The sequence below is a fragment of the Myxocyprinus asiaticus genome, chromosome 14 (assembly GCF_019703515.2).
Source record: "Myxocyprinus asiaticus isolate MX2 ecotype Aquarium Trade chromosome 14, UBuf_Myxa_2, whole genome shotgun sequence".
In the NCBI taxonomy this organism is placed as follows: Eukaryota; Metazoa; Chordata; class Actinopteri; order Cypriniformes; family Catostomidae; genus Myxocyprinus; species Myxocyprinus asiaticus.
The window spans coordinates 1,818,581-1,837,978 of record NC_059357.1 but is presented as its reverse complement, the minus strand read 5'-3'; the positions used below and the strand labels follow the sequence as shown (position 1 = coordinate 1,837,978).

The 19,398-nt window shown below is 39.2% G+C and overlaps 1 protein-coding gene and 1 long non-coding RNA gene across 2 annotated transcripts; both read left to right on the top strand.

The window, feature by feature from the left end:
• The first annotated feature begins 7,563 nt into the window (after positions 1-7,563).
• LOC127452212 (uncharacterized) lies at positions 7,564-9,738 on the top strand. Its single transcript, XR_007899219.1, has 3 exons — positions 7,564-8,484; positions 8,640-8,739; positions 9,038-9,738. It is a non-coding gene; the product is annotated as an uncharacterized LOC127452212 (long non-coding RNA).
• Positions 9,739-13,456: 3,718 nt separating this feature from the next.
• On the top strand, positions 13,457-19,036 carry LOC127452205 (nuclear factor 7, ovary-like). The gene is made up of 6 exons (XM_051717550.1): positions 13,457-13,999; positions 14,119-14,214; positions 14,312-14,545; positions 14,628-14,650; positions 14,720-14,838; positions 17,915-19,036. The coding sequence occupies exons 1-6, from the start codon at positions 13,622-13,624 to the stop codon at positions 18,424-18,426; spliced, it is 1,362 nt and encodes a 453-aa protein (XP_051573510.1). The 5' UTR covers positions 13,457-13,621; the 3' UTR covers positions 18,427-19,036.
• The last annotated feature ends 362 nt before the right edge of the window (positions 19,037-19,398 follow it).

Sequence of the window (19,398 nt, the reverse complement as noted above, 5' to 3'; positions counted from 1 at the left end):
GAGCAGCCAAACGCTAGTACAGGAACAAGACTGAAGGACAGTTCAACACCACCAACTCTAGAAGCATGTGGCAGGTAATTAATATCATCACAGACTTTAAAGGGAATAAAAACTCCGCCGTGAACACCGCTGCCTCTCTCCCGGATGAGCTAAATACTTTTTATGCTCGTTTCGAGGGAAATAACACCGCCCTCACGGAGAGAGCTCTCGCGGCCGAAGCTACAGAGGTTAGTTCACTCTCCGTCTCTGTAGCGGATGTAACCCGATCCTTCCGACGGGTGAATATCCGCAAAGCGGATCCTGGACTTCCTGTCAAGCAGATGCCAGGTGGTTAGAATGGGCAGCAACATCTCCTCATCACTGACCCTCAACACTGGAGCCCCGCAGGGCTGTGTTCTCAGCCCACTCCTGTATTCCCTGTACACACATGACTGTGTGGCAACACACAGCTCCAATGCCATCATTAAGTTTGCTGATGATACAACGGTGGTAGGTCTGATCACTGACAATGATGAAACAGCCTACAGAGAGGAGGTGCACACTCTGACACACTGGTGTCAGGAGCACAACCTCTCCCTCAACATCAGTAAGACAAAGGAGCTTGTGGTGTACTTCAGGAGAAGAGATGGAGAACACAGTCCCATCTCCATCAATGGAGCACCAGTGGAGAGAGTCAGCAGCTTCAAGTTCCTGGGTGTCCACATCACTGAGGAACTCACATGGTCCATCCACACCGAAGTCGTTGTGAAGAAGGCTCATCAGCGCCTCTTCTTCCTGAGATGGCTGAGGAAGTTTGGAATGAACTGCCACATCCTCACACGGTTCTACACCTGCACTGTAGAGAGCATCCTGACTGACTGCATCTCCGCCTGGTACGGCAATAGCACTGCCCACAACCGCAAAGCCCTGAAAAGGGTGGTGCGAACTGCCAGACACATCATCGGAGGTGAGCTTCCCTCCCTCCAGGACATATATACCAGGTGGTGTGTGAAAAAGCTCAGAGGATCATCAGAGACTCCAGCCCCCCGAGCCATGGGCTGTTCTCACTGCTACCATCAGGCAGGCGGTATCGCAGCATCAGGACCCGCACCAGCCGGCTCCATGATAGCTTCTTCCCCCAAGCAATCAGACTTTTGAACTCTTGATCTCCCACGATCAAAATACATCAGCACTACACTTTATTACCCTTACTCTTATATCTCACACCGGACTGTCATAAATTATATTATTATTATTATATTATGTTCTCTCTTAACAACACACTGGCAACTTACTATCAACCGACAGCCTGAATGTCAATACAGTACAATACAACCTACTGTACATTTTATATATACTACATATACTTTTTTTTATTGTTTAATGTGTATCCTATATTGTGTGTATTGTATACTGTACATTGTATGTTATTATTTGTATATTGTGTTGTGTGTAATTATGTGTATATTAGATTTTAAATTGTGCTGTGTTAATCTGATGTTTATTGTAAATTGGTATATGTCTCATCACTGTCACGACTACTATGTTGCTCGGAACTGCACCCAAGAATTTCACACACTATTGCACTTGTGTATATGGTTGTGTGACAATAAAGTGATTTGATTTGATTTGATTTGATTACTTGTTCGCGCCAGTTCTGCCATTAAGAACTGATCCAGAGAGAAAGTGTAATTGAAAAGAAACATCATCGTTAACAGCTTCGAGGTGAGGCATATACTAGCTATGTTATAAAGAAGTTATATTGTTATGTATTATACAAAATTAATGCATTTTAAATAAGAATACAACATTAGGGGGAGTGGTGGCTCAGTGGTTAAGGCTCTGGGTTACTGATCAGAAGTCAGAGGTTCAAGCCCCAACACTGGCAAGATGCCACTGTTGGGCCCTCAAGCAAGGCCCTTGACCGTATCCACTCCAGGGGTGCCATATCATGGCTGACCCTGCACTCTGACCCCAGCTTAGTTGGGATATGTGAAAAAACAGAAAAACAGGTGCATGAGATAACTGATAAAAACCATTATGTGAAATAGTGTAATGTTAATCATTATTATTATTATTATACAATACTGAATATCTTTGTGTCATGACTTCAAAGTGGAAAAAATCCCCAACAATATGAGGCATCTAAGTACTTCTAGATTCCAATTGTGGGTATACGTCTGCCATTTCCATTGAATTTCCAAAACAACAGTTCAAAATGATTTGTAAATTTCAAAGACAGCAAAAGCAATACAAGGAACACTGTTGTGCTCCACTGTGTACAGCGTCTTCAAAGTTTAATGGGACGTTAAGTTTTCACGGATTTCCAATCAAGGCCGATTTGGGAAAGCAGAGGTTGGTAAACATACGGCGAGACCATTTCATCATTACTCCTCACATAATAGTATATAGCAGACAATTTTATACCAGATCAGCTCACTGAACCACAAACCATAGAGGCTCGAAGGAGACTAGTGAAGGGTTCCATGGCAGTGCTCTTTCATTGGAACAACTACATCCTTCCTACAACGTCCCAATGTATGGGAGAGGAGAGAGAGACCTGTCGAGGTAATCACCATTGAACCCATTCCCATGGATGTAGCAAGTGATCATGATTACTCTACAGTTCCTGAGCCCTGATCATCTGACTTAAGTAGTTATAAAATACAAGAACTCTCCAATGAAGTGGAGGACCTGAGGAATCAGCTACAGGAGCTATGTGTTCAGCGAGAGTTTGGATTGCAGTGGTTTGTCGGCTCTGATGATGATATCCGATTCTACACCAGGTAAGCCAGCATTTAGCATAGCTAATTCCATTTCTGTTAAAAAAAAACTAGGGTGCATTATGTTGAGCTTTTTTGACACTTGTTATAACCTTACACATTAAGTGCAATTTGCACAAGTGGGATTTAATGTAAGTTTTATGACGTTATTGAGGCATGTCGGTAGGCAACCCCCCTCTGGTCAGTGGATTCTTGCAAGGTGCAAGACATCCAATACTTTCTAGCACCACCAATGTCCCGGTCTGGGACTTGGCGCTGGTATTAAATGCACTTACAAGGTCCCCGTTTGAGCCACTAGAGGCGGTAAGTTTACGCCATCTCTGACTGAAGACTGTGCTGCTAATGGCTTTGGAATCAGTCAAACATAGTGGGGACTTTCAAGCCCTTTTGATCAAAAACTCCAGTGTAGAGTTCTGACCAGGTCTGTCAAAGGCCATTTTTAAGCCCAGGGAAGAAGGTAAGGCACCCAAAGTGCTGGCAACCCCCTTTAGGGCTAAGGTTGCTATCTTACAAGCATTCTCCCCTGCTCCCTTTGAGTCGAATGAGGCTAAGAGACTACACCCTGTGAGGGCATTAAGTATGTACATTGCCCAAACAAGTCAATTCAGGGTGTCAGAACAACTTTTTGTTTGCTTTGGAGGATGCACAAAGGGTTTGGCCGCTTCAAGCAAATAATGTCCCACTGGATAGTGGATGCTATTGCGCTCGCATATAACCAGCAAGGTACACAATGCCCCAGGGGCATAAAAGCTCATTCGACCAGCAGTATGGCCTTCTCCTGGGCATGGGTGAAACACGTGTCTCTAGAAGGCATATGTCTGGCTGCAGGTCAGGCTTCCACTAACACCTTTGCCAGGTTTTACAACCTGCATGTATCTTCCCTCTCTTCCCAGATCTTTACAGGGGAAGACAGTTGATCACTGACCAGATGGTTTGTATTGGTGTTAGAAGCTCTGATTACTCCACTCCCAGAGGTGAGAATAAGAACATATGTACAATGTTAATCACTACCCTGTCGGCTAGTGTCATTGAGACAAAATCCATGGTTCACTACCCTGATGGCGGCACAAGGAGGGAATACAAAAAAGACCAAAACAAGTCAGAATATACTGAATTCACATAAGGTGATGATGACTTTTGACAATACCTCAGGAAAACATATGCATCCAATAGGGCTATCAAAGGCTATAGGAAAAATGATTGGATCTGTTAGCATGGCTAGATGTCTGGGACAAGGGAGAGTTCTGGTGATCGTTAATAATGTTGCTCAAAGAAACAAGCTTCTTAAGATTAAAGAGTTGAATGGAGAAAAGCTCTCAATGCTGGAGGTTGGAGTATCTAGGGTGGAAAGTGGAGTAATCACTGCAAGGAAAAAGTTCTCCTTGGGAAGCTTGATAATTATATCACGTTGGAAATTAAGGGGCGGGTAAATAGGAAAGGGTGATAAAGAAAGTCTCAGCTTTCTAATGTTGTAATTATTATATTTCTATGAACACTAAAGATCGTGTAGAGAGCGCACTATATGCAGTGCATCCGTTTGAATAAGCATGATCGGTCACCACATTAAGAAGCTTCAAAACAACATTTATTTTATTTGAATTTGGTGAAAACATTTACCTGGTTTACAAGCTGAAAATCAAAATATCATTAAACACAAAACAGTCAAAAATGTGTTTTGGTCTAAAATCACATTTCTACATAAACAGCCCATTGCGTCTTAAGACTCAACATGAGAAACAACTCCGTAAATTCATGAAACAATTTTACCTTTTAGGATTTAAGACAACTGTGAGGTTATCCTAAACTTTAACATGTTATTTACGATGATATTTAAGAACCAAAAAATTCAGAGAATTTGAATGCTTCTTAAGTTTTTTCTTAAGTTAGAAATTACGAATAAAATGGTATTTAAGAAGAAATTTCTTCTTAAGAACATTTCATGAATCCAGCCACAGGTGTTTATCTTGTGCAACATTTTCAACATTGCAACTCTTTACTTCAGCCAGCCCAAACTGCGGTTTCTCTTGGGTTGAAGACTTTAGCATCAGGGCTGGCTGCAACGTGAGGTGCATCAGGGTGGATGATGATCCCACATTGTGTCACAGAGACATCACAAAAATCTGAATATTGCCGCAGTATCTCAGGTTTAAGATCCAACTCTCTTTTCATAGCGCCTGTCTGAGGAGTTTCTCTCAGAATGCGGGCTGCCAGGGCTTTGGCAGAAGACTCCCCACGAACATGGCATATTTCAATCTTCTGGCTGTAAGACGGGGTTTGCGTTCCTGAGTCCACAGCTGGCATTTTGACTGCAGTTGGGTTTCTGCCCCAATAGCAGCAGAGATCTCCCGTGACACCTTTAGGCTCTCCAAGTGGCATTGTTGCTTGTAGTTGGGATCGAAATCTATTGGAAATTTAAAGTTGTAACCGTCAACAGGCAACTGAGGAAACTCAGGGGCACCAGGGTGTTTAATAATGTCTCTATTTATTTCAGGAGGAAACTGGTAAGAGAGCACAGACCCAAATGGCACAGGGCCAAATTTAGAGTCCACCAAATTAAGGCCCTCAAGCCCGTGCAGCAATTTGAATATCCACGGTTGTGGATGGATGTCTTACAGTTTCTCCTCGCTGGCCATGACGTAAGGATCCAGAAGAGGCCCTGACATAAAAGTGAGATATGTCAAGTTTAATTTAGATTTCATTATAATGTCACCTGACCTTTCACATTATAGCTGACACCCACACTTATCACCTCCCTGTACATGCTTGTAATGCAAACTGTCCGAAATACAGTAAAGATAATAATATCAACTGAATGCCTCTATAAAAAGTAGTAAATACTAATCACTGTTATGTTTGTACAGGTGGGGGCTCATTCAGACTCAATGTTATATGCACTGTACAGTGTGCACTTCACACCAGTCCTGACACTATTCCTGAAGTTAAAGAAGCAGAATGTGTTCTGGTAGAAATGTATTATCAAGGGGGATCACTTACTGTATATAATTTTTATAATGCATATTCAAAAATGACGCAATGTTTGCTTGAGAAGGTTGGAGGGAATGGGGAAAAAAGGAGTTATGGTGCGGTGATTTTAATGCACGCAATTGGTTATGGGGTAGTACGAAAATAGATTCCAATGGGGAAATAGTTGAACAGTTCATTAAAGATAGGTCTTTAGTTTGTTTAAATACAGGGCAAGACACTAGATTTAACGTAACGAGAAATACAACATCATGTATGACATTAATCTCAGTTGAAATTGCTGAGATATGTGAATGGAATGTGGTTAGTGATATAATTTACAAGCTGTAAGAAATAGATTTGGAGACACTAGATAAGAGAAGAGAATGGGAAGAAATAGGACAAATTAAATATAATGTAAAGAAACATATCAAGGAAAGATTTTATACAAGAACTCAACTATACAGATGGTTCAAGAGACACAAATCTAGAGATTACAGGAGTGGGAGTATATATATATATCTATATCAAAGAGACTAACATCAGAGTTGTCAATATATGCTGTAGAAAGTGTTGCTATTATTACAGGATTAATGTGGGTAGAGGAGATAAGACCAGACAGAGTGCTGGTGTGTTCTGATTCTGCATCTGTTAAGATCTGATGAATTAAATATTTATGTTGCTGTGGCAAATACATAGGAAAGGAGTGGAAGTAGGATTCTGTTGGGTACCACCGCATGAATGGAAATCTGGTAATGAAGTGGCAGATGAGCTAGCTAAAAATGATTTAAAAAGGAAAGAAGTGGATGTTAGCGTTCCTTTGGGTAAGGGTGATATTAAATAAGGATACGAAAAGATAAGGATTTGAATTTTTATTGGGTTGGGAGTATAATGGGATCAAGTAGGGTACAGGATTTTGATGCAGTACTTAAATAGTACAGGTTTGAATAAAATAATTTAATATACATTAGATTAATGATGCTATTCCACACTTTTAGGATCATGAGGGGTTCTGTGTGGAGGATGGAGGAGCTGAACACACAGTGCCATCTGAATCATGGGGTCTTGATTGAACTAGAGTGGGAACAAAGCTATGGGATCAAAATCCCGTCAAAATATATTGCGGTCACGGATCCAAAAATAAGCATGAATCAAAATAATAAGCCCAGATAAAAAAAATAATAAGCACAAAAATAAATAAAAAGTGCAGATCATCCAGTCAGGCTTCCTAAGCAACCAATTGGTCCGGTTGCTAGGGTGGGTATGTCACATGTGGTCACCTCCTTGTGGTCACTATAATGTGGTTCTGGCTCTCGGTGAGGTGCGTGGTGAGTTGTGCATGGATGCCTCGGAGAATAGCGTGAAGCCTCCACATGCGCTACGTCTCCACGGTAACGCGCTCAACAAGATAAGATGCGCGGGTTGATGGTCTCAGACACGGAGGCAACTGAGATTCGTCACTACGACACCACGAGGACTTGGAGCGCATTGGGAATTGGGCATTCCAAATTCGGAAGAAAGGGGAGCGCAGATCAAAATAAGTAGCGCAGATAAAAAAATAACAAGTATGAATCAAAAATATATAAACACATTTAAAATATGCTGCAAAAAAATAAAATTTAAAGCAAAGTCATCAGAACTGCAAACAAAATCATGTTTTCCTTGGTTATATTTGTCACAGACACCGTGTTTCCAAGGACTCTTATTTTGAAGTGGTTTTCGTCCTCAGGCTTCTGTTTCCCCCGGACTACATTTCCCAGAATGCACTGCCCTCAGTTCCCCATTGTTCTCGCCTGTTCTCGTTTCCGTCATCAGCACCTTGTGTATAAATACCCTCTAGTTTAATTCCAACATTGTCAGTTCTTGTTCGTTGTTTATAGTTACATAGTTTATGGTAACCCAAACGGCTGTCTTGTTTTGTAACCTTAGTCATCGTCTTCTGTGTATCCTCGCTTTCTTATCATTGTGAATTAAAGGACTGCTGCACTTATATCCTGCCTCATTTCTACGAAACGTGACAATATTACTATTTCTTGTGTTCTGACAATTTTACATATTTTAATTTTTTATGTACGCTTACGCTGTATTTTTCTTTGCTTTTGTTTCCAAGTTCTGCGCTTGGTTTTCCAAAACTTGTGAGGTGAGTTTCATGTAAATCAGGGGGTGTTTTGCGTCACTATTGGTCCACTAGTTCTTGATCGACAGCTCCTCTAGCCAATCAGTGGAAGAGGGGGAGGTGACGTCACTTTAGTGCGACTCCGACGGCTGTCGCTCAATATTATATTATTTGTGGTTGATAGATACGCTGCTTGTGTCTGTTTTGAGGATTTTCTGCAGCTCTAGGAAACAATGTGTTGTCCGAGTAGGTCATTATCATAGTTCGTTAACACATGTATCGAGTCAGATTAATTTAGTTAGAGTCTTTAGGCATTATTTAAGACTTCCTTGTTTGTAGGTTATTGGCTGCATATCTAAAAAAAACACAACTTGATCTATTTTTAATAAGCATCTTTTGTAAGTAAGTTGTGTAAGAAAGCAGGGAGAGAAGGATATCGAAACAATTGAAGGTTAAAGGAAAAGATTAATTAAATCATGAGTGCATTACAGTTCAGTAAGTGGCGATATACACAGACTGAATCACCAAAAACCAAAAGAAGAAGATCTGAAAGATAGATGGTGATAAACATCATCATGTTGTAACAGACTGAACACGGAAACAAAGACGAGAAACACGTGTCAGTGAATCACACGGTCATTAAAGGTATATACACTTTTCTACTGCTAGAATTAAACATATTATCAAATATAAGTAGATCAGTACCATTAGACTTTAAAGCTCATTAATGGGTTTTAAGAATGGAATGCAATCTGAACATGTTGTTGTTGTTGACGTTCATATCTGTGATTTTGCTGCAGGTAGTTTTTCCTCACTATAGGTAGTTTGGACTGATGTAAATAAATCCACACCAGCGTATTTGAAAAGCTCCAGAAAGTTGCAGTCGTTTCTCTACTGAAGGTAAAGCCTCTGCTGTCTGTCTTAAAACACAGTTGAAGTACAAATAAATGTTCTCATCTCATATAAAGACATGTTAATGTTGCGTGTGCACACTGTTAGAGCCCTGCGTTACATGTGTTGTGTAGTGTGGGGTGTAGGACGTGTGCTACATCAATGCAGAGTCTCTATTCTCTCTTCTCTCTGTCCTCATGAGAGCTGAGATACTGTAGACCCTGATACAGTTTTAATATACACATTTAATGCACTGTTAGATCACTTTTCATTATAGCTAATTATGCATTTATTTCTGTTTATGCAGGATGTCTGAACAGATGGAGAGTTCACTGACTGGCCCGTATCTCTTCCGGAACAATCAACCAATGACCAGCACTTCTGTTTATGTCTGCTGAATGTATAGAACATGTCAGGATTTCAGTTTCCTGCATTTCATGCTTTCTCTACAGGCTCAATAAAGGGTGTGACTCTATAAATGATCTAAAATGAATCAAATATAGCAGGGTAAACTTCTGTAGTAATGAATGGGAGACCACAGCAAATATAGTCTTTGTGTTCCCATTTGCTCCAACAGCAAAATAAAAAAATCCACTATTACGTTTCCATGACTTTCCAAAAGAGGAAATAATAGAGATGATGACGGTCAGAAGAGAGAAAGATTAGAAACCCCAACACAACAGCGATGACTAGTTTACTGGATTTATTTATATTAATGTCAGGGTAATATAACACAAAGCACAGTCATATAAATATACTTTATATTCTTTAAGAAATAAGAAAAGGTTTGTTAGATTTACTCTATTAAATGAATATGGAAATACATAAGATGTGTGAAAACGTCTGTTCTTGGCAGGTCTTTACACACACTCTTCATAACCAGATGAGACTATGTGCACGTGTCTGCTGGTCTGCAAAATTGTGCATTATCAAAGAATATCAAAAGGACTATTGTGTAAATGATGAATTATTTGAAAGAGCAAATAAAATGACTGGAGTCTTGATATAATCAGCTGAATATTTTGAAGGTTAGAAATGAATATCCTTCAATATATATTTGCATCATTACATGCTCTACTATGGTTTGCTTATTACTTTATTAGGTTTTATAAGGTTATATAAATGTTTTGGTGTTTTTTGCTCATTTGTACAAACGTTCTTTTTAGTCTAAAATTGGCTAAATATTTCACATGTCAGCAGTTAATAGCCAACATGTGTGAATTAAATTGAAACTCAATTGAGTTAGAAACAATTAAGCTAAAAATACATGAAGTTACATTTATTACTCTTTGATTTAATAATGTAAATGAAAAAGATTTATAATGTGAATTTAGATATTTTCTGTCCAAATATTAATGTTACTCAATATAAAACAAAATAAGAAAGATTATGAAGGATGGGCTTTAATTGTGACATCAGGCAATATGTAAACAGTAAACAAGACAAACAAGTTTATCTAGAAATAATCAAAATCATTTATTTTGTAATTGTAATTAAAATGATTTTGCATTTTTACACTGTCAAACATAACAGTTATGTGGCGAGTGACCTGCGGAAAGAAATGTTTATCAGGAAAAAGCCTAAATTAAGATTTTGGAATTATATAAGGAATGTAGTCAACTCCAATTTTATCCAGGGAATATACACAAACGTGGAATTAATATCCACACACAAAATGATCACACAGGTCCATTTCCACCAATGAAAGGCAAAGAGACTTTTATTCAATAGATATCTTTTTATTCATCACAAACTTATTAAAAACACGGATAAATTCTGGAAAGATCTATAAATACATCTTATATTCTCATGCCATTGACATGCTGCTTAAAAACAGTGAATCTGCACTGTCTAGACTGTAAGCCCATTATTTATGACTGTTTAAGTTCTCCGAGTGTCTGAAGTGGATGATGACCAAAGAGAAAACACCAGAAAAAAAACATGCTTCTTTTTATTGTATTGCAATAACAGACACGAGTTTTCAGAACAGAAAAACAAAAAGAGAAATAAACCTCAGTGCCAAGGGGATTAAACAAAAGTGCCAAAATAATGAATATAAAGATAAAAATAGACATGAGAGAAAATGGATATGGAGGGAGTAATTAAATTAAGAAGAAATAAGTGTACAGAGACAGATAAATAAAGTCATGAATAACAGAGCTATGGGGTCATATTATACTAAATGTTATATTAAGACAGAAATTCATTCACACATCCCAAGTTTTGATTTTTTTTGTTAGAAGAGGTGAACAGAGTTTTAATGTAAATTCCAACATCTCTTTGAGAAAACGAGTGCAAACGCTGACTGTTGCGTATGAAGTAATGCAGTTTTGTCTTAACCTCTTATGCTCTGCAGGATTTTTGGGATGCCGCCTCAACTTTTTCATACTCAAATTTAAAAGCCCCCTGTTCACACAGACAGTGAACTAATTTCATAAAAATGGTCTCATTTTACAGATAACCCCCTATGTTTTAAGAAATGATTGCAATAATTAATAAATAACATTGTAAATATTTTAAAATGTATGATAAACATATATATAAAAAAAATTGTCTAAAGTTTAAAAGCATGCCATTTCAGTTCTTTGTCCTCTATTTAAGAAAAAAGTTTTATTTATTTCCACTGGATGGTTGCAAGTACTAGAAAATATATATTTTTTCTCTATGACCTTCCGTCACATTATACAGATCTGAAATATAGGTGGTGCTGTAACGCATTTTAGCCCTCACCTACAGACAAGTTTTTTTTCCACAATGTTTTGTTGAATATCTTAACTTGTGAGTTGTCTAGAAGTCCAATCTATGTGTCAATGGAAAGCAGAGAATCCCATCTTTACAATGATGGATAATATTTCATCTTCTATAGATGGGAACCTATTTTGCTGATGATTTGTTCCTCATACTGTTTCTACCAGACTTCATATTTTGTTCCACATTTTTTTGACACAACATTGGATTATTCACCTTGGCAAGCTGATAAACAAGTAAACAAGTATTTTCTTTTACTCCGTTTAAAGCTAACAACCCAAGGTAAGATTAGATATAAAGTTTGAGGCTATTTGGGACTAACAGATCAGTGATTGGCACAGAAAAGAGATGTTTGCATTTTATGCCTTACCGAAATAAAGTCATGCTATCTAGTGTTTATTTACCCATGTAAAAGAGAAAGAAGTGAGCGTGATTTCTTTGGGTTTTAAAAATTAGAAAAGGATAGCCTACACACAATATGATTTGAGCTGAGTGAAAACTGGCATGTCTTAAGGTCAATAGTAGGTCAAAAATGGCAAAAAAGAAACAGCTTTCTCTAGAAACTCATCAGTCAATCATTGTTTTGAGGAATGAAGGCTATACAATGCTTGAAATTGCCAAAAAACTGAAGATGTGTACACTACAGTCTTCAAAGACAAAGGACAACTGACTCTAACAAGGACAGAAAGAGATGTGGAAGACCAGATGTACAACTAAACAAGAGGATAAGTACATCAGAGTCTCTAGTTTGAGAAATAGACGCCTCACATGTCCTCAGCTGACAGCTTCATTGAATTCTACCCGCTCAACACCAGTTTCATGTACAACAGTAAAGAGAAGACTCAGGGGTGCAGGCCTTATGGGAAGAATTGCAAAGAAAAAGCCACTTTTGAAACAGAAAAACAAAAAGAAAAGGTTAGAGTGGGCAAAGAAACACAGACATTGGACTACAGATAATTGGAAAAGAGTGTTCTGGATCTTAACCCCATTGAGCTTTTGTGGGATCAGCTAGACTGTAAGGTGCGTGAGAAGTGCCCGACAAGACAGTCACATCTATGGAAGTGCTACAGGAAGTGTGGGGTGAAATGTCACCTGAGTATCTGGACAAACTGACAGCTAGAATAACAAGGATCTGTAAAGCTGTCATTGCTGCACGTGGAGGATTTTTTGATGAGAACTCTTTGAAGTAGTTTAAGAAGTTCTGAACATGTTTTTCAAATTGTAATAGTAATTTTACACGCTATTAATGTCCTGACTATACATTGTGATCAGCTGAATGCCACTTTAGTGAATAAAAGCACCAATTTCTTCCATAAGAGCAAAATTTGTACATTATTCCAAACTTTTGGCCACCAGTGTGAATAAAATAGCCTGCTCTTCTCTCGCTGTTGCTTGCGTGCTAGTGATTACATGATTATAAGAAATATTTAAGATTCCAAACAATTTTGTGATCAGTAATCAAATAAGCACATTTTTTGACATTAACTGTGTTAACTCATTTTGTACAAAAGGACAGGTTTTCTTTCATTAAAGCACTTTCACAAGATGCAAAATTCACATGCAAGATTTTCACTCAAACCGTTATTCAGATAATATTGCTAAATGCTAAATAGAAATATTTGTGGACTCAAACTTCAGAAAATCACTTCCATGTGCTTTTTCACTATGTGTGTTTGGGGGGGGGGGCTCCAGGAAAATAAAAAATGGCACTGACCCACCCAGAAAAGTTGCTGACCCACCTGGGAAAAGTCCCGGTTCTCCCTATGGCCAGTCCGCCCCTATTCTCAGTAAATGTGTCTGATTCAAGACACCAGAGAGATTCACTGTAAATTCATTCTGAAGGTGCTTGTTAAACCGGTGAATCCTGATTTTGCTGTCTGACCTGCGAACAATCACACGCACAGATGATCAGAAACTACACCCTCATACAACATTTACAGTCTTATTATTTATTTCCTGTTATACTGGCTCTTCTATTAATTTTTTGGACAAAATCGAAACACTTTCTACAATAATTTCTGTGAAGTTTGTTTCAGAGTCGACAGCAGATCTTTGGTGATTCTGATGATTATTCATTATTGAAAGCAACATTCAGAAAGTGAAAGTAAAGTTCAGATCGTTGGAGCTTTTATAAACAGTGAAAATGGATTCACTATCTGTGAAAGAACTTTCTTGTCCCGTGTGCTGTGAAATCTACAAGAATCCTGTTGTTCTGTCGTATAGTCACAGTGTGTGTAAAGAGTGTCTTCAACAGTTCTGGAAAACCAAGAGAACTCAGGAGTGTCCTGTCTGCAGGAGAAGATCTTCAACAGATGAACCTCCTTGTAATCTTGCGTTGAAGAACTTATGTGAGTTGTTTGTGAAGGAGAGAAATGAGAAGGAGATCTGCAGTTTACACAGTGAGAAACTCAAACTCTTCTGTCTGCACGATAAACAGCCGGTGTGTTTAGTGTGCAGAGATTCAGAGAAACACGTCAATCATAAATTCAGACCCATCAGTGAAGTTGTTCCATCTTACAAGGTACAAAAAACTTCTCTTGAGTCATATTAAGGAAAAACAAATAGCTTTAAACAATATTCATCATACTATGTATTACATACAGGAACATATTACAGTATTTTCACTTTGTTAAATTGCAGGAGGAACTCAATTCAGCACTGAAGTCTTTACAAGAGAAACTCAAACACACAGAAAACATTAAAGGAGAGTTTGATAAATCAGTTAAACACATCAAGGTGAGGATACAGAATCAACAATCAAACACATTTGGTGATAAATGATGTGATGTGTGTGAATGCAGAGCTGATTGAAGTGAATTTGATGTGATTTCAGACTCAAGCTGAGCACACAGAGCGTCAGATTAAAGAGGAGTTTAAGAAGCTTCATGAGTTTCTCCGAGATGAAGAAGAAGCTACAATCACTGAACTGAGAGAGGAAGAGGAGCAGAAGAGTCAGATGATGAAGAAGAAGCTTGAGGAGATGAACACACACATCTCAGCTCTTTCACACACAATCAAAGACATGGAGGAAATGATGAAAGCCAATGACGATGTCTCATTTCTAAAGGTGACAGTCCAACTCTCATCATTGATTTCTGCTCTTATTGATCATTTGAGGAGATCATCAAGTGTTTTTTTGTCTTTTGCAGAACTTTAATGTGACAATGGAAAGGTAAGTGTCTCCTCTCTATGGTTGTGAAGTCAAAGTCACTGCAGTACTGACTCCTGAATGTTCTTCCAGAGTCCAGAGCTCACAGCCGGATCCACAGATGACTTCTGGAGCTTTCATTAATGTGCCACATTACTTGGGCAACCTGACATTCAGAGTCTGGAAGAAGATGCAAGACATTGTCCACAAGAGTGAGTCCACCAAACATCTCTGCGAGCACACTGAGAGTGTGACATTTTAATATTTACACAAAACTGATTCTGAAAAAACAAAAGTCTGTACTACATTATAAACATTACAATAATATACACTATACACACTTTTAAAATGATACACAGAACTGCTGAAATGAACATGACCATACTGCTGCAGATTAGAGTTTGATACACACAATATTTACAGCATCTCCACATTTCCATTTGATTTATTATTTGAAGTGTCCCAAAACATGAGTTCATTTCACATTTCTGAAGCACACTTTTAATGTTTGTATTGTGATTCACTGTTAAACACTGATAATAAATCAAATCAAATCAAATCAAATCACTTTATTGTCACACAGCCATATACACAAGTGCAATGGTGTGTGAAATTCTTGGGTGCAGTTCCGATCAACATAGCAGTCGTGACAGTGATGAGACATATACCAATTTACAATAACATCAAATTAACACAACACAATTTAAACATCTGATATACACATAATTACACTCAACAATATACAAATAATAACATACACTGTACAGTATACAATACGGACTATATAGATACACATTATTCAATAAAAATTAAAAATAAAAATATATAAAAAAAGTATATATATATATAGAATGTACAGTATTGTACTGTATTGACATTCAGGCTGTCGGTTGATAGTCAGTTGTTAAGAGAGAACATAATATAATAATAATAATATAATTTATAATAGTCCGGTGTGAGATATAAGAGTAAGGGTAATAAAGTGTAGTGCTGATGTATTTTGATCGTGGGAGATCAAGAGTTCAGAAGTCTGATTGCTTGGGGGAAGAAGCTGTCATGAAGTCGGCTGGTGCGGGTCCTGATGCTGCGATACCGCCTGCCTGATGGTAGCAGTGAGAACAGCCCATGGCTCGGGTGGCTGGAGTCTCTGATGATCCTCCGAGCTTTTTTCACACACCGCCTTGTATATATTTCCTGGAGGGAGGGAAGCTCACCTCCAATGATGTGTCTGGCAGTTCGCACCACCCTTTGCAGTGCTTTGCGGTTGTGGGCGGTGCTATTGCCGTACCAGGCGGAGATACAGCCAGTCAGGATGCTCTCTACAGTGCAGGTGTAGAACCGTGTGAGGATGTGGCGGTTCATTCCAAACTTCCTCAGCCGTCCCAGGAAGAAGAGGCGCTGATGAGCCTTCTTCACAACGACTTCAGTGTGGATGGACCATGTGAGTTCCTCAGTGATGTGGACACCCAGGAACATGAAGCTGCTGACTCTCTCCACCGGTGCTCCATTGATGGTGATGGGACTGTGTTCTCTGTCTTTTCTTCTGAAGTCCACCACAAGCTCCTTTGTCTTACTGATGTTGAGGGAGAGGTTGTGCTCCTGACACCAGCGTGTCAGAGTGTGCATCATTGTCAGTGATCAGACCTACCACCGTCGTATAATCGGCAAACTTAATGATGGCATTGGAGCTATGTGTTGCCACACAGTCATGTGTGTACAAGGAATACAGTAGTGGGCTGAGAACACAGCCCTGCGGGGCTCCAGTGTTGAGGGTCAGTGATGAGGAGATGTTGCTGCCTATTCTAACCACCTGGCGTCTGCTTGACAGGAAGTCCAGGATCCAGCTGCACAGTGAGCTGTTTAAGCCCAGAGGCCGGAGTTTCTCATCTAGCTTGGAGGGCACTATGGTGTTGAATGCTGAGCTGTAGTCTACAAACAGCATTCTCACATAGTGTTCTTTTTTTCCAGGTGGGAGAGAGCAGTGTGTATTGTAGATGCAATGGCATCATCAGTGGAGTGGTTGTTGCGGTAAGCAAACTGCAACGGGTCAAGAGAGAGGCAGCACAGAGCAGATGTAATCTCTGATTAGTGTCTCAAAACATTTGCTGATAATGGGGGTCAGAGCAACAGGACGCCAGTCATTTAAGCAAGTTATTTTTGATTGTTTTGGAACAGGCACAATGGTGGATGTTTTAAAGCATGTGGGGACTACAGACAAAGAGAGGGAAAGGTTGAAAATGTCCGTAAAAACACCAGCCAGCTGGTTCGCGCACGCTCTGATGACACGGCCCGGAATGCCGTCTGGGCCCGCGGCTTTGCGGATATTCACCCGTCGGAAGGATCGGGTTACATCCGCTACAGAGACGGAGAGTGAACTAACCTCTGTAGCTTCAGCCGCGAGAGCTCTCTCCGCGAGGGCGGTGTTATTTCCATCGAAACGAGTATAAAAAGTATTTAGCTCATCCGGTAGAGAGGCAGCGGTGTTCATGGTGGAGTTTTTATTCCCTTTAAAGTCTGTGATGATGTTAATTCCCTGCCACATGCTTCTAGAGTTGGTGGTGTTAAACTGTCCTTCAATCTTACTCCTGTACTAGCGTTTTGCTGTTTTGATAGTTTTTCGGAGGGCATAACTGGCTTGTTTATGCTCCTCCGCGTTCCTGGAATTAAAAGCGGAGGTCCGCACATTAAGTGCCGCGCGAACATCGCTATTGATCCATGGTTTCTGATTCGGATAGATCCGTATTGTCCTGGTCGGAATCACTTCCTCTACGCACGTTCGGGGGTCGATTTGCGCGGCGTCTTACTCTGATGAGAACGCCGGCTCTGTTTCCCCTTTTCCTCCTGCGTTTCCGCGGCCGTGCTGCCCAGACAAAGGGCTCCGCTTGCGTGTTTGTAAACAGCGGGTCGGCATTGAGGAATGTGAAGTCCGGTTTTCGGTGTGAGATCGCTGAACCAATGTCCAAAAGTGTTTGTCTGTCGTAGACAATAAGGCAGACAACATCCAAGACAAAAAACATAAGAATTGTGAACAAAACAAATAAAACATTGCTATGTTGTGTCGGAGCTCGCAACGCAGCAGCCATACTCAGCGCCATCTTGAGTCCAAAAAATGGACTCAACATGAGTGTGTAACTAAAAACAACACTGACAATAATCACAGAAAATATCTGATAGTGTTTCATCAATATGACACGTGTTCATAATTCATAATAATCTGTATATGATTCACTCTTGATGATTATATGAACATGAGAATAAAAGCATCTGTTGATTGTTTTCTCTCATCAGCTCCTGTGATTCTGGATCCAAACACTGCACATCCACTTCTGATCCTGTCTGATGATCTGACCAGTGTGAGAGTCAGCGAGAACAGTCAAACATTACCTGATAATCCAGAGAGATTTAACTGTTATCCATGTGTTCTGGGTTCAGAGGGTTTTAACTCAGGAACACACTGCTGGGATGTGGAGGTTAAAGACAATAAAGTCTGGAGTCTTGGAGTAACTACAGCATCAAACCAGAGGAAGGGAAGTGATTTCTTTAAGATTGATGTCTGGAGTGTACAGTACAATAAGACTGGATTTTTATTATTGCGTTCCTCCACTGTGTTTCATGTCACACAGAATCTTGAGCGTGCGAGAGTTCATCTGGATTATGACGGAGGAAAAGTGTCATTCTCTGATCCTGTAACTAACACACATCTACACACATACACACACACATTTACACACACACTCTTGCCATTCTTCTGGAGTTGTGATGTCACATCCCCTCTGAGGATTTTACCAGTTAAATTGTAACAACAGAAAATCACAGTAATATCTGATCCTGCTTACTGAAAATCTCACAAGTATTTAGTAATTTATGCAATCTTAGAACATTTAGATTTCCAAAGGTTAAATATGTCAACAATAACCCAACATAGTCTACAAAACCAGGTCAGTCTCATAAGGCGTAACCATAGCGACTTTTTTGAAGATCCAGAATATAGAGTACGATTACAGGATTTTACAATCATTTTCACACATTTTTCCATACCGATCTCTTCATTCAGTTGTCTTTTGCAACTTGTATGTTGACAAAGCAGTTAATCTCTTTTCCAAAATGCTCCACAATCACCAAAAGACTCCCTACATGTCTTAAAATAAGAACACTCAACTTAAGTGTCTGTTATATCTTCTCAGTGAAGTGGTAAAACTCTGTGATAAAAGAATAAATGAAAGTCTATTTACAGTATGAAATGAGCATTAAAGAGGGTTTAAACAATAACAACATTGACAGAAATCAGATGAAAATATCCAAGAGTTTCTTTATAATAATCTGTATTTGATTCACTCATGATAATTATATTAATATCAGAACTTGTTCTTTCAGTTTCTGTGATTCTGGATCATTATTTAGATTACTTCTGATGTGCTATGAATGTATGATAAATATTATATGTAAATTCTGAATAAAACATTCATGATTTTAATGATTAATGATTTAATTGTGTTATGTCTTGATGCACCTCTAGATGGCACTATGAGCCAATTTAAAGTGAAATAAAATCATTAAATGAGTGGTTTTGAACTTACAGACTGACAGGGATCATACAGTTAAGCATCAGAATGAAGTGATGTGGGTGTGTGAGAAGATATATCACTCACAGGACACAATCTGAGCCTCAAAATCTCACTCACAGTCTTGGAAGGGAGGATGAAAAACAGAGGGCATATTCATGAGACAGCTGAAGAGAATTACAGTGTGGGAGTGGGAGAAGAGAGAGATGA